This window comes from Corapipo altera, unplaced genomic scaffold (assembly GCF_003945725.1).
Source record: "Corapipo altera isolate COAL_440 unplaced genomic scaffold, ASM394572v1 57, whole genome shotgun sequence".
NCBI lineage: Eukaryota > Metazoa > Chordata > Aves > Passeriformes > Pipridae > Corapipo > Corapipo altera.
In genome coordinates, this window is record NW_020884905.1 from 8,666,478 (window position 1) to 8,681,251 (window position 14,774).

The 14,774-nt window shown below is 38.6% G+C and overlaps 1 protein-coding gene across 5 annotated transcripts in view; it reads right to left on the reverse strand.

Moving 5' to 3' along the window:
* The window catches only part of PATJ (PATJ, crumbs cell polarity complex component), a 143,516-nt gene that overhangs the window by 110,724 nt on the left and 18,018 nt on the right, over window positions 1-14,774 (reverse strand). For 4 of the 5 annotated variants that reach the window (XM_027651662.1, XM_027651660.1, XM_027651664.1 and 1 more), the window contains exons 9-15: window positions 14,415-14,517; window positions 13,170-13,261; window positions 11,787-11,925; window positions 11,378-11,512; window positions 5,867-5,943; window positions 3,417-3,473; window positions 2,812-2,946 (exon numbers count right to left, since the gene is read on the reverse strand). In XM_027651662.1, the coding sequence (XP_027507463.1) occupies window positions 2,812-2,946; window positions 3,417-3,473; window positions 5,867-5,943; window positions 11,378-11,512; window positions 11,787-11,925; window positions 13,170-13,261; window positions 14,415-14,517 (738 nt within the window). The remainder of the gene's footprint in view (window positions 1-2,811; window positions 2,947-3,416; window positions 3,474-5,866; window positions 5,944-11,377; window positions 11,513-11,786; window positions 11,926-13,169; window positions 13,262-14,414; window positions 14,518-14,774) is intronic. The other variant, XM_027651661.1, reaches the window with a different exon arrangement.

A 14,774-nucleotide genomic window follows, 5' to 3' on the forward strand; every position in this document is an offset into this window, starting at 1 on the left:
AACCACAGACTTTGAAACACAAAAAAAAGAGATAGATCAGATAGACTAGATAGACTAGATAGATAGATAGATAGATAGATAGATAGATAATGCTGCTTTAAAAATGGGATACTGCAATTGTACTTTTTTGCCCAGAAAAGTTGTGGCTGCCCCATCCCTGGAAGTGTTCAAGGCCGAGTTGGACAGGGTTTGGAGCAACCTGGTCTAGTGAAAAGTGTCCTTGCCCATGGCAGGGGGTCTAACTAGGTGATTTTTAAGGTCCCCTTCAACCCAAACCATTCTGTGATTCTACTTCCTCAGGAAAATAACATGCAATATCCTGAGGGTACATCTATTTGGACCACAAGGGTATCCCTAAACACAAGAAAAGCAGAATGTCAGGAGATGTCAATGATGTGAACATCAACTATCTTGACCAGCACTGCAGCCCCAAAGGAGCAGGAATTTCATCTAATTAGTGCTATGGACTCAATCCCAATATCTCTTGTGTTTCAGAGATTTCTTTCAGGTTGCCTCAAGTCTGCTCTCATGACCAAATGTCCAAAGTTGCTGGAGTGTAACCACTGGTTTAGGTGGAAATCCAGCACACATCATCCAAGTCACTCCACAACAGGAACCAAAGCACAGTAAGTGGGGATAATTGAAGATACTCTTCAATACTTCCCTCCACACCCAAACTGCAGACGAGCTCACATTTGATCTTAGAAAACAGAGCATGAAAACATGCAACGTACATGTGCACACCTCTGTAAAATGAGGCAGAGTCTCTCCACGTACTGCTCAGAACTTGCTGTTTAGAATTCAATCTTATGCAAGGCTACACAGAAAGTTCACTTTAGCCAACATTTTCCTCCTGATCACTTCTACTTTTTCCTCCCCCTCTTAATGCTTTTTGCAGTGTAAATTTAGTTTATACTGCTGGGAAACACAAAGTTCTTCTCACACTATAGCCCAGGCAAGGAGAAAAATTGAGAGTGGTGTAACCAGCCTCCACCATGGTAAGATGAACTGCTCTGGGTTTTTTCTGTAAGAATTACAGCAAGTGCTGAGCTATCAGACTAATCCATTAGTTAATTATTTAAGAAGAAGGATCTACGCGTAAGGATTTTTTAATGCATTGAGAGTGGCAGTCTGTGGTGGAAAGTTACCAGCACTTCTCAGCATCCTGTGATTGATGGGGAAGAGCTACCCTGCACTCCCCAGCAGACATGGGGACTCCCATTTCTTCTTTGGCAGCTGCGAGAAATCAGCTTCTAAGCAAGCAAGGTGCCCTACACCCATTCACTCACCACCCTGCTCCAGTGATTTGTGCCATCAAATAGGAGTGAAATTTTACAACAAAACCAGAAGGACACAAAGCCCTTTACTCCTAAAACAGAACACAGTGAAATTACCTAAAATTAAGGTCAGGGGAGGAATATCATGCATCCTATCATAATTCAAACACATCATTAAAAATAATCAACATTCAACCCTTCTATATATTACAAAAATTCCTTGCCAATCACATTTTAATCCCAACCCTATCAGGCCCAGGTAGGGTTAATTGTTTGGGGAATGGGGCTGTCACTTTTTCCACTGCAAACTCCTACTTAAGGGGATTTCTAACTTGGCTGCAAAAACATACTCTGGGCTAAACCTGGCACATAAAGCTTTGGCCCCAGAGCACATTTTTATTTTGTTGGGTTTTTTTTTTTCCAGCTACAGTGTAGAAAATAATTTATGCTCACTAGGTCTGGACATACCTGTGAACTTAACTGTAAGTACGCAGTAATACATAAAACTGTTAAATATATGCAATTAAAGTTTCCTAAGTTACTCTACAGCACTGCATTATTGCTTTTTGTATATAATTTTTTGTTTAATGGCCAAGGAATTTAAACGACACTTCCAGCATTCCATTAATCCTTTCCTTCAGGAATCAAGATTTCCTCCATTAAGCCATAAGAAAATGTTTTAGGTCTTAGTGATATCAGTATGAATTTTTGATGTTAAAAGGTGAATAAGTAAAAGCAAAATAGCTGTACACCTAACAAATCAATCTTTACGAAGGCCTAATTCTGTTCCCATTAAATGTTCTTTGCATCCACTAAAAGAGGTTCAAATATTCCACAAAGAGCTGGTATTCAGTAGGACATCTTTTCACTTGCAGGCTGAGATACTGATAGATACACGTACACACACACACACACACACACAAAATAGGTATTATTTTAATATTTTCAAATAATTATTTTACCTGAGCAAATAGGTCTAGTGTGATTCTCGTAAGTTCAAAACTGCCCCCATACCTCTCTATACATATTTAAACAAACTGATGTACTTGCTCATACACACAAATGTGTTTCAACACTCAGCAAGCAAGTTATAATGTGTAACTGGAACCAGTACTCCTAAGACTGTTGTAAATTTTTTAGGAGTGAAAAATATTCAGAAAGATTATCCACCACAAAAGCTAACGCCAAATTGTGCAAAGGACTGAGCTACAGGACTACAAATAATTCAAAACAAATATTATCTGTGCCCTTATAACTCTGCATACTTGTGTTAAAACATTTCAGAAAAAAACTCCACATGAAGTCACTAAGAGGACACAAAAATCTGATATTTTGTCCAGAAAGGAGGAAGGAAACAGGAAAGAAGATGAATGTGAATTCCAAAGCACTACTCTGCTTCCACAACTAACTCTGGAATACTCCTATTGCACACACAGAGCCAAATCAGAATTTAATACAAGCATTTTGAAGAAGGTCAAGAAAATAGGAAATACATCAGGTTCTATTTTGGGGCGGGTTCTGTTTTGTTTTTTACCTCCAGAAGTTCATCCTCCAGTTGCAGAAGACCAAGTGCTGCAGGTGAACCATCTGAAGTAATTGATGATATATAATGATGTCCATCAAATGTGTCAAGCTCAACACCTAATCTCCAAGTGTGGATGGGTAATAGCTGCCAAAAGAGAAGTATATATATATATATATATATATATATAAAGTACAAATCTTATCTACCACAATTTAAACACATTTAGGATTCAGGAACTCACCAAACTGAACTAAACACACAATAAGATGATTAAGTGTTCATGGTGACACCGCTGGCACTACTGCTCAAGTGTCTATAATTTCTCTTTTACAAACTGTTTGCACAAATAAAAACAACCAGTCTGCTCTTTGGGGGCAAAGGCAATTAGAACTGTATTGGGGGGTGGTGGAGTTGTATTAAAAGGTTCATTTGCCCATGTTAAGAAAAGGTATTGGATCAGTCCAGAAGATAAGCAGAATATTGGCAGCCTTTTTTTGGGAAAGAAAGAGTCACAAACCCATCAAATTCCTGAAACGCATCTGGAATTGTGTCATGTCCTTCTAGAATTACTCTGCCAACATATATCATGAAGGAAACCACCATGTAAGTCCTACCTTTGAGTACTTCTGGAGCTCTGAGTCATCTGTAATGGGCATATCCACATTCACAACCTAAAAATTGGACATCAGAACATTTTTCAGTAGCAGGATAATAAAGACTTTACCGGAACCATGAATTCTGGCAAAAAAAACTTGTGAGCAAAATAAACTACACTTAAACAAAGTCACGTGGATGCAAAATAATTTTAAACAAATGTTAGAAAAATCTTTCAGGCGCAGAACATTTACAAGTAGGAATGTGGTGATTATGCACCATTAGCAGACTCCAATATTATCCTATTCCCGAAGCTCAAATGCCAATTTTAGTCAAGTTCAGTAATCCTGTGTAAGCACAAAATGCCATTACGTTTGACACAAATACCCAAACGGACTTGCCAACCAGAATTTGAAAGTACTATAGTTTAAGTTATTACCTCAGGCTATACTGCAGCCATCTAACATCTAGATTAACCCACCATCTTCTGCAGCATATTTCTAGTATGGCTTCAAATACATGAGTTTAATTACCAAATCTGACTGTAAAGTGGAATATTTAAAACAGTGTCAGGAAATCCCTTCGGTATATGTCCATCACCAGTTTTCTTGTAATGTTCTTCCTTAACACAACTGAGTTATCAGTAATCTTACAAGGTTATTTAGTCCAATTTTGAATGCACTAAGATGACACAGAATCATAGAATAGTTTGGGTTGGAAGGGACACTAAAGATTATCTAGTTTCAACCTATGGTCCAGGGCTGGAGTTTGGGACACTGGAGTATGTTTGCCAGGAAAGCTACACTTGTTAAACCTGGAAAATACATAACCTTATGAAAAATCGGGCTATTTTCCTTTGGAAATTATTAGTTTGACAAAGTATCTAAGCCTCAGGTTTTTCTTTTGGATTAATTTTAAACAGGGCTTCCAGCATCTTGTTTTCCAGTACCTAGGTTGTTTTTCCCAACAGACAGAATCCAATTCATGTGTATCCAATTGTAATTAAATGAATCTATGACTGATACCTCTTCAGCTTGACTGCTCATGCAGTACATGGCCACAAACACCACCCAGTCACACATCCTTGCCCAGGATTTCAGCTCCTTCCATTGCTACCACAAAGGATCAGCAATACATAAGCCATGAGGGACACCAAACTCTCTCTCCAAACATCTATTTCCTCTGAAAATAAGTCCTCTGAAACAATACTGCAGGCACCTTTAGGGTGACTTACTGGGAGCTGCGTGTAGGAATGAGAATGGTGTGACACAGGGACTGGTATGTCACAGGCTGAAATCAAACTGAACATTGTTATTGAACACAACTAAGCCGGAGCAGAGGTACGTACAGGCAACAAGATGACTTTCAAAATGGGGTGCCACAAGAGTTTCCTTCTGTTATTTAAAAGGCCCAATCGTTACCATTTTCACTTCTGACATTTCACTGGCGGCAGCCGAAGAAGAATTAGAAACGGCCTGTTTCACCAGCTAAGCAGGTTTTTGTCCTCTGTGGGAAGTGTGATGGTGCTAAGGGAAGTAATACCAGCCTCTTGAAATGTAAGGATGGGAATACCAAGCAACTGAAGTGGGCAGCCAAACAGATTTATTGCATCATGTACATAATCTTACACGAACCTCAGATCTTAAAGGAGTGCTAATGGAAGAGAAGCGAGTTTCTCAAGGCAATTCTTAAAGCTACTTTAAATCTTCCAGCGAGTGACTGGAACGATGGCTACTCCAAGTAGTAAAAATGAGTGTCTCTAAATCAACTGGACAAGCATTGCAAAGACAAACAGGGCATTTTCTTGGTGATGGTGAGAATTTTTTAAGGCTTTGGGAAGAACACTGGTTGAAGTCTTTTATCTCTAATTACTGGCTCACCCAGCACCGAAAAGCAGAAGTGAATTACAATTTCCATCAACTCCTCATGACAATTCATCAAAACAATCTTTTGCTTGGCAATTGTTTAATACAAAGTGAAGAAATACCTAATAGACAGTGGCACCACAAAGTTACACTACTGAGAATTACTTCCTATTTTCCCAGCATGTTTGAAAATCATTCTTTCATTCTTCAGATAAAATTGTAAGATTCTTGTGAAAACAGAAGCTCTATCCTCAGCCTTTCTTTTCCCAGTGCACAACAGAACAAATAGATCATGAATGAAATAATAAAAATGCCACATATTTTAAGTGGCTGCTATGATGCAGAATTAAAAGGACAACTGATTTTCTTAAATTACTGTTCCTATGTAGTATAAGAACAGTATCTATATAAACAAAATAAAAGAACAAAAACCCCAACTCATTATAACATATATTTCAGCTTTGATGTTACAGGACAGAAGATTTGATGTAACTGATCTGTTCCAAACACTAAACTGTTCTATAAACGGCCTGTAATACTAAGCTCATAGATCTGTAATTTAGAGAAATAACATTCATGATGTAATTTATTGAAATATAACATACCATAACTTCGTATTCTGGTCCCAACAGGTTTTCCCACTTGGATTTTAGTTCATGTGCTGGAGGAAGTGGGACTCTTCCTAAATATGAAAGTGAATATTAAATTTACAAGTATATTGTACATTCAGAAGTACATTTACTTCTAAATACTTCAATAAAAATTCAGTGTAAATAAAAGATTAGAGGGAATAATCCCCAAAAGGAAAGTGCATTAAGTTGAGTCTATCAAACGGTACAAACCAAAAACGTCTTTCTTAGGAAAACAATGCAAAATGTCAGCTCCTGCTAATGTGTGATTTATTCAGTTGAGAAGCAGAAGAGGTGACGCTTGATGATGAGATGCGAGTTCTGTACCATACAGTACTGTAAATAAATCATTCTTTCAGGCTGCAAAAACAAATTTCACACGACTTCATAATTTGCTGCTATAAAAACCCTTTGCCACTCCAGGGAAACACCATCTCCCACCCAAATGAACCCCCTTAAGAAGTAAAACACCTGACAAGATATTGCTGTTATCGAGGGGCTGTGTCAGCACAATGCAGGCACAGACTTTATTTATACATTTGGCAGGTATAAAGGCTTGTCTACTTTAATTAGGCCAGTAAGTAACATGAGCTTTAATATAAGCTCCAGTTCTAAACCAGTCTTCCGTGGGAACTTGGCTATCTTGACATTTATATCTTTTCAGCTTTCTTACTTATGCAACCAAGGCAGTATTACAGTCATGTAAGACAATTTGACAGAGCTAGACAGCAGAAAATGACTGGCTGCCCTGCGTTTGACCTCATCCAGAAGCTCAGCTCACATATAAAGTTCCAGGCCAGAGCAATGTGTAACTGGTAAGAATCAAACTCCACAGCAAATTCCATCCAGCAGCTACAGCAGCAGCAACTGGGGGCTGAATTACCAAAACCTGTTTTTTTTCCCCCCTGAATGACTGCAGTAGTTTGTCAGATGTCTAGACAAGGCACAGACCACTCAGTATTGCTGATGTGTCACACTGAAATTTGGAATGTAAATCACAGGCTCACATTTTGCACACAAACCAGTGAGTAAAATACCTCAAGGGGGGAAGTTTGAAGTCTACCTACCAGCAACAGCCTACACAAATGACATGTCAAGCTGCCTCTGCTTTCAACACCTTTGTACACTGCAAAGATAAAGCCTTGCTATACAATCCTCATTACTTCATTTTAAAAATTTGATGCTTTCCACTCGTTAAAAAAAAAGATATAAGTTAACTTGTACAACAACAGAACCCATCACTGTACCTCTTCTGCTCACTTTCAGTCATGCCAGATAGGTAAATTCTGTGTGATCTGCACAGACAAACCACCTTCCTCAGAGCCTAACAACCAAGATTTCACTTCGAAATATCCAGAGCATCTTTACCGTATAGGTTCAGAGAGATACAGATATTCCAGAATTCCAGTAAACCTGATAGCTATTTTCTGCTACCAAAAAGACACCCCACCAAGATTAAAAACTTGAGTTTGTAAATACAGGCCACAGTTCTCTCTGAAATAAATTATCTCCTTAAAAAAAAGGGCAGACAAATTGTCCTGAAATTCTTTCCCTCATTGAAATTTAATTAAACTTTCTAACGTGAACCTTGTTATCAAGCACAGGCTGATCACTATCTTTACTTCCCAATAGTAGCAAAACCAGAACACCAGTGCATTCTTCTACTCTTTCAATTTGCAGAAATACATAGGGACAAAAATTCCTTAGTTTGTCTTTCTGCTATTACAAAGTTACAACAGCGTGAACACACAGGACCTAAGCACCTGCAATCCCCTGTGCAGCCAAATATAGATTTGAAGGTTCACCAGGAGTAATGAATCTCAGGGTCAAGCTCAAAGTTCACAGTGTAAGCTGTGTTCAGCTGGCTGAATACAGATTTTTTTGTCACTTCCAAAACACATTACCAAAATCTATGAGTTGTTCAGAGCAGGTGCTGATGCACGTCTCCATTTGAAGTTTTCCCCTTTCTTTCTTTCAAACACTCTTTGAAGTCTTTGCTCGTAACTTCCTCAGAACTGTGGAAATGTTGGTTGAAGGGATTTGGATTGAATATATTCAATTCCAAAGCTATCACTCAATTCACTTACAATGTTCCATTTTCCCCAAATAGCTTTTTCCACATGGCAGCTAATAGAAGTTTCTTTCTAGTATCTCATCCAGCTGAATTTCTCATGACCTGACATATGTGCCATGTCTTTTTATAATGTACAAGGACTCAGAAAACAAAACCACACCACCACTTCCCAGGGACAGCTTTCATTAGCAACTTTCAGTGTATTTAGTCTGTCCTTCTGCCTGTGCTTTCGTAAACTTTTTCGTTTCTAATTACCAAGCATCAAGAATAAACCAAAAATGCATGGGAAAATCATATTTTCTGGTCAAAACTGGGATCTTTTCTTCTTGCAATTTCCTCGTGGTTTAACAAATTTACTAATGCTCTATCTTTACCTGCCCTACTGCTAGATCTTTTTCCCCAGACACCTTCAAGCTCCTGACTCACATCACTGTATATCTAGGTTCTGAGTACTCCTGCAAGGCAAGAGAAAGCAGTTCTGTCCAGTCTGAAGCCTTGTTAATTAAGTTAATTGCTTCTATGCTGCTAACAGGCCTCGTGCACATTGCATCCTAAACCATGTTGCCTTTGTAACAGAACTGCTTAAGCATGGTTTTACCTGGCCAGAATTACTATTTAATACCTCCCCAGGAAACACAATTTAATAAGAATTTCACACAACTGGGCTTAAAGGGAAGTAATACACATTTTATAAAACATACCTTTTACATTAAACTTTTAAAAGCATTTCCAGAGTTTAGTCAGAGCCTTAAATTAGCCGTATTTACTTTAGCACCATTATAATGAAGTGCCCATCACCACGTCCAAAATAAGCACCTATCTCTGGAATTGAAACCTGGCCATTAAATTCTATTCTGAGATGAAATCTTATACATCGTATTTCTGCAGGAGTAAAATTTGCAACTTAAGTATTTCAACTTTTTAACAGAGGCACACACACTTTATAGTTGCATAAAGCTTTTGCAGAACATTGTACCTGAAAGTTTTTCAGAGGGAAAACCACAGTTTAATTAGCAATGGGACTTGCTTCCCACGGCACTAAATGCTCCTGATTCGTTACTCAGTTCCAAAGCCTTGCCTGTGGCATTTTCCTGCTGGCCAAGGAGGACCAGTACAGTTAATGGCATCAAGGGCTGTATCCAACTACAAACAACATCTTCAGTGTTTAAATTCTGGTATTCCAAGACATACTGCATGCAAACCCATCATCTTGTACTCTCCAAGGTAAGGGGAGTTTGGATACATGGGAGAATAGGAAAATCTCCTAGCATAGGTGCTACATCATGCTCTGGGGAATGAAATGCAGCTCTACCACACTGCCCCTGCAAGGAACCACCATGGATCCAACACCCCTTGAGACTAACACAGTTTGTTACCTTCAAGCCAGGTAAAAGAAATTTTAGTTCCCAGCATAAGCTGATCCCAGCACTGACCGTATTTGCATAGCACCAGGTATTGGGTAACAAATCCCTCAGAGAGTTCTCTTTGCATCAGAACAGACACCTGTAGCCTGGGATAACCCAACCACCAGTGGTCAGGAGCTGATTACAGAGATATTGTTCACTTCAGTAGAAAAAGAAAATACTTTATTTATAGGAAGTTCCACAGTCAAAAAAGACTATGTAAGTGATACAGGACACATGTGTTGCTCTTTTCCAGCCTCTGCCACAGCAAGTCTAAATCCTTCTGGCTCTTCTGCCCCTAAATACATCCTCCTACTCAGCCCTTAAGTCATCAGTCCATTGTAACTACAAATCAATATGTGCTTTCCTACTCATACAGCTAAAACAATGCTTTGATAACCTCAACTCTCAGCTACTCAACCGCCTCTGTTCTGGCTTCCTACTTCTGGGAACACACAAAAGTCACAACAAAGGATGTCTGGTTACAAGGCTTGGACAGAAAAGTAAAACAGAATGGAATATAGGAACTGCTACATTTCTCTTGTTTCCAGGTTGTCTTTAATACTGACAGATCTTCAACAATCATAGCAAAATTGTTATTCATTGACAGCCGTAATTTAGAATCCTCTATTGCATCTACATATCTTAGAAACTACAAGGCATAAGGATAATTTATGCTGACTTTAACACAAGCTGTATAAATTCACCCAGAAGTTCCTGTAGAAAAGCCCAGAAATCTGTAGGGAAATTGAAGCGTGCCTTCTGGAAAGACCTCCAACCTTGATTCCCAAGTCAGCTAAAACCCAAAACAAGTCTTTGTGACCTGCCCCTATTGTCCATTTGCCTTCGCTGTTAAAAACATGCCTAATTTGAACTCCAGTTATCAGGTCTTTATGTCTAGGACACAAGTTCTGATGAAGCTACTGCAGTGTCAAAAGAGGAAACTGCAACAAATGGGCATTAGGGATGTTGTACAGGAAACCAGAAGAATATTATGAAAATAGTCCGCAAGAGTCCAAGGTCTGTGAGGGCAAGAAGATTTCAGAATCATTCAGGTTGGAAAAGACTTCTAAGATCATCGAGTCCAACTATTAAGATGGATATGAGTGAGGTAACACTGGATCAGGAAACAAATATGAACTCCTGGGAGTTCCATCTCCTGATGCTGCTCACCCAGCATTGTGGTTCAGGGCCCTGGCAGCACAGGAGGATGAACAAATCTCCCTCGATGATTGCTGGTAGGACACTTCAGGTCATGAGAGCAGGACCAGAACTAGAAAGAGGACTCACTGAACTTTCAGCTCTATAGAGTCCATGAGATCTGTTACAGAGTACTGAAAGGGCTGCACCTCCACTGTCTATAACCTTAAAAAGACCGTCCCAAAACAAAGGGGATTACTATTGACTGGAAAAGGGCAAATTTTACACGAGGAAGAAGATCCAGAGACTTACAGGCCCCGCAATCATGAGAGGTTTCTTGGAATCCATTTCCAAAGACACAAATGAAAAGAAAACAAATCAGGAACAGTCAATATAGGTTTGCCAAGTAAGTGACCAATCTGACTGCAAGACAGCAATGTGGATGAAGGTGTAACACACTTCAGCTTTACTGAAGCTTTCGACACCATTTACATCCGCATTCCCATTTGGAAACTGAGGAAACATAGGCTAAATAGGCTGAAAACCAGATGGAGCACAGGGACCAAAGACAGCATTAATGAATGGCTTGGCACCCAGTTATGAACGGAGCTGAATATCTGCAGGGCTGATGTGATCCAGTGTCTTCATCAGTGATCCCCATGATGACACAGAATGCACATTGTGGGGACAGGGTGGGGTGGGAGAGTCGATAGATCCAACAGGTAGAGTTTTACTTCTGAGGGAACTGAATAAAAAGCATTACAAGGTAAAATTTGAAGATGGAATAAGCCATGACAGCCCGTCAGTATTGAAAATGAATTAAAGACAGTCCCAAGGCTCAGAAGAGACACTGCAAGATATCCTATCTACCTGCTTTATGTAGACTCTGCTGCTTTTCACTTTGAAGATTATCCTTCTGTTCTTGTTTTCCCTCATTCTTAGTGTCCACACTAATTTCAGTCTCTACAGCTGCAGGGGACACAAAGACTGGAACAGTTGGCTGCACTGTGAGAACAAATGAAAAAAACCAAATCATATGCTGCAAAATATAGGAAGTAGTAACAACACCTCGTTAATTCTGGGGGGGAAGGCACTCAATTTTCCTGAATTTCTTGGTTTTTTGTCTTTCCATTCCTTCTCAAGTATCTCATTTTCTACAGTGTGCTTTTACAAAACCTAGGATCGTGTTGTATCGAGTCCTGAATTGTTAAATGAGGTAACTGTAAATTGAGTGAAAAATAAAATCAGTTGCTAGAAAAAAAGAGAAAAAAAGGATTACCTCTATCTGAAGGTCTTTCTGAAGAAATAGTAGAGGAAGGTTTCCTTCTAAGTAAAGTGAGACGTACAGTCTGTCCTGTGTTCCTCAATACCTCTACCACTTCTTGGTTGCTATAATCCTGTATATTAACCCCATCAACCTAAAACAAGAAAATTGTATCAAAGAATAGTAATTGTTTTCCATTCTTAGTCTATGTAGTGTAGTACCATACACTGTAAGCATCAGCCATACTATTTTGTGCAGGAATTATAGGGTTATTCTCCCAAGACAGTAGTATTTGCAAAACAATCTCATTAAATCAGTTACATTTCACTAATGAGATAATATTTTCAAAATGCATTTTAAAAGGAAACAAAACAGTAATTTCTTGTCTTCATGGGGCAACCACAAACCAGAATTTACTCATCTGATACACATATGCACAGATTTTCCCTGATTTTTTTTTGTTTACAAAAACCAGTCTTGACAAGGATTGTGGATTGAAGCTCCCCAGCAGAGCAGTCAACCTGGAATTCTGTTCATTATCACTGTTTTCTCACAGATTTCTAACATACCCCAAACAAGTCTATATACACATCTGTTTGTTCAATCCATTCTGAACAGTCCAATTCCTACATTTTCAGGTATTTTAATTTACACCCAAAATACTCTGTTCACCTCACTGTCAGATCATGCATCAATAGGAGCTTTTCCTGCAGATAAAATGTTGTATCAATTTTTGCTCTCACAAAGGAGAAGCTGACTTTAGAAGGTCTGGCATAGCACACATTTTAAAAGTAATTTAAACTCATATCTCCATAAATATTATCTCTTAAAACAAAAGGACTGTGTAATTCATTCCTGCTTGTACTGTGAATGCAAAATTGGCTATTATTCAATTCACTGTTATTCAACTTTTTTTCCCCATTTTTCTACACATAAAGCTTGGGATTTTAAACCTAATTTGTGACCATTAACATCTTGATTGCATCCACACTCCACAGCCGTTAAGGACCATAAACAATGTGCCACATCTTGCAAAATCTTAACCATCCTCAAATCACATGCAATTCAATTGGAAGTTAATGCTGCTCATCTATACTGCAGGCCAAAAGCCAAGATTCTCCACTCTGAAACACTTTAATCCAAATGCTTGCCTCTTTCATAGTTAACTACTATTTACTACTTCTTTGAATATAAAATAATACTTTAACCACAGCAAACCAAAGCTCATTTCTGTCACAAATCTACCTAAACAAATACAAACCACCAAATTATTTCTTCTGCAAAGCAGAGGGGGTTTAATTAATTTTTGAAAGTCTTTACTACGTTGTTCTTTTAGCACTGAGATGTGTAATGAAGTACTAGTTCTACAGCAATATGTAAGAAGAGTATTTTACTTACAGCAACAATTTTGTCATGGACATGAATTTGGCCATTGTGGTCAGCAGCACTACCAGGTATTATATTCTTCACAAAAATCCCTGAAGGTTCTGCTGGGGAGGACAGAAAAGTCACTGCATTAACTTAATCTGTTTCTTTTCTGACTAAGATTTTTAATTCCAGCCTTTTTCACACACTTTCTTCTTTCCATAAAGTGATGATTGTGTAAACCACCAATATTTGCATGTTACCACTCACACAACTTGACATGAAATGACTGAGGATCTCTGGTGGAAAAACCAGCACTGACACAACCACCTGTACACTGACCTCAAAATTCTTCCCTTAAAATTGCTCACAAAAGGCTGCCTCCTCCATGGATTCATCCTTGTGCTTACCCAGGCTTTAAACCACAATCACTTAAATCCATGCTGCATTTGATTTCAATAGGACTAACTAAGCTAAAAGTAAAGTACGTGCTTAAGGACTTTGATCAGGACTTCAATCATCTTACAGCTAAAGAATTTAGTATTTTAAATCTTAATGAAGAAGGATTTTTCTTTTTTAAAAAAAGAGAAACATGGAAATCAGAAAAGCTGTCCTTTGTCATGTCTGACGTTTGATTATTAATTCTAATTAGAACAAGGAAATAAAAACAAAACAAAACAGTAAAAAAACCCGAAACACTAACACTTCCACAAACTCATGCTAAATAAGAAACACTGATCTTTAATTCTGGCAAATCTTCACACTTCATCCATCCTTTTCCGGACACTGACCTTCATCAAACACCTGCCCAACATGGTTTGTCTATGCTCTACAAAACACCTCCACCAGTGCTTCAAACTCACCTTTTCCCACTAGCTGACATGTGCCCCTCCCCAGCCCCCTGCACTGGCCTGGGATTCCTGCCTGGCAACACAAGAGGATCTCCTGGGAACAAAGAGCGTTTGAGAGCAACTCCAGCTGCACCATGTTCCCAAATTACCTCGACTCCCACAAGGAAGGAGAGGGATAAAAAGCACTACCCCTTTGTGTAAAACCAGATATTCAGTTGGGTCAATTTTAAAGATATTATCATTTGTGCAACCAATATCTGAAAGACAAGTTAACAGCTCTAATTTAAAGAGGATTTAGGGGAAAAAAACAAGCTGATTGCGTGTCCCCATATCCTACCACAGGTAGGAGCTATTCATTTTCCCCACAGTTCATAAAGGGTATTTGAGAAGCCCCTGTCCTAGACCTACTACATCCTGTAGAACTCACCTATATCACATGTGCCAGCATATCCAACAATTGTTATTCCCAGGCTTTGTCCATTCTTTTTTACAAGTTCAACGTCATAGCTATCAAAAACGTTGATACTATCCTATAAATAAAGCAGAAGACAATAAAAAAATCTTGTAATTTCCCAGTACTGCTACAATATTGCAGGTTAATTAAGATCTTCAGAAGTGAGCAGTGATTTTGATTTTCCTGTTTTAAGAGGGACTGTATTTGTAAGACAGACATAACCAAGATTTGCTGAAAATAAAGTGTCACCAAAGTCTCTGTTTGCTTTTTAAATTTTTTCCCAATACCTGATCCATATAGCTGTCAGAGGTATAATATAAACATTTTATTGTA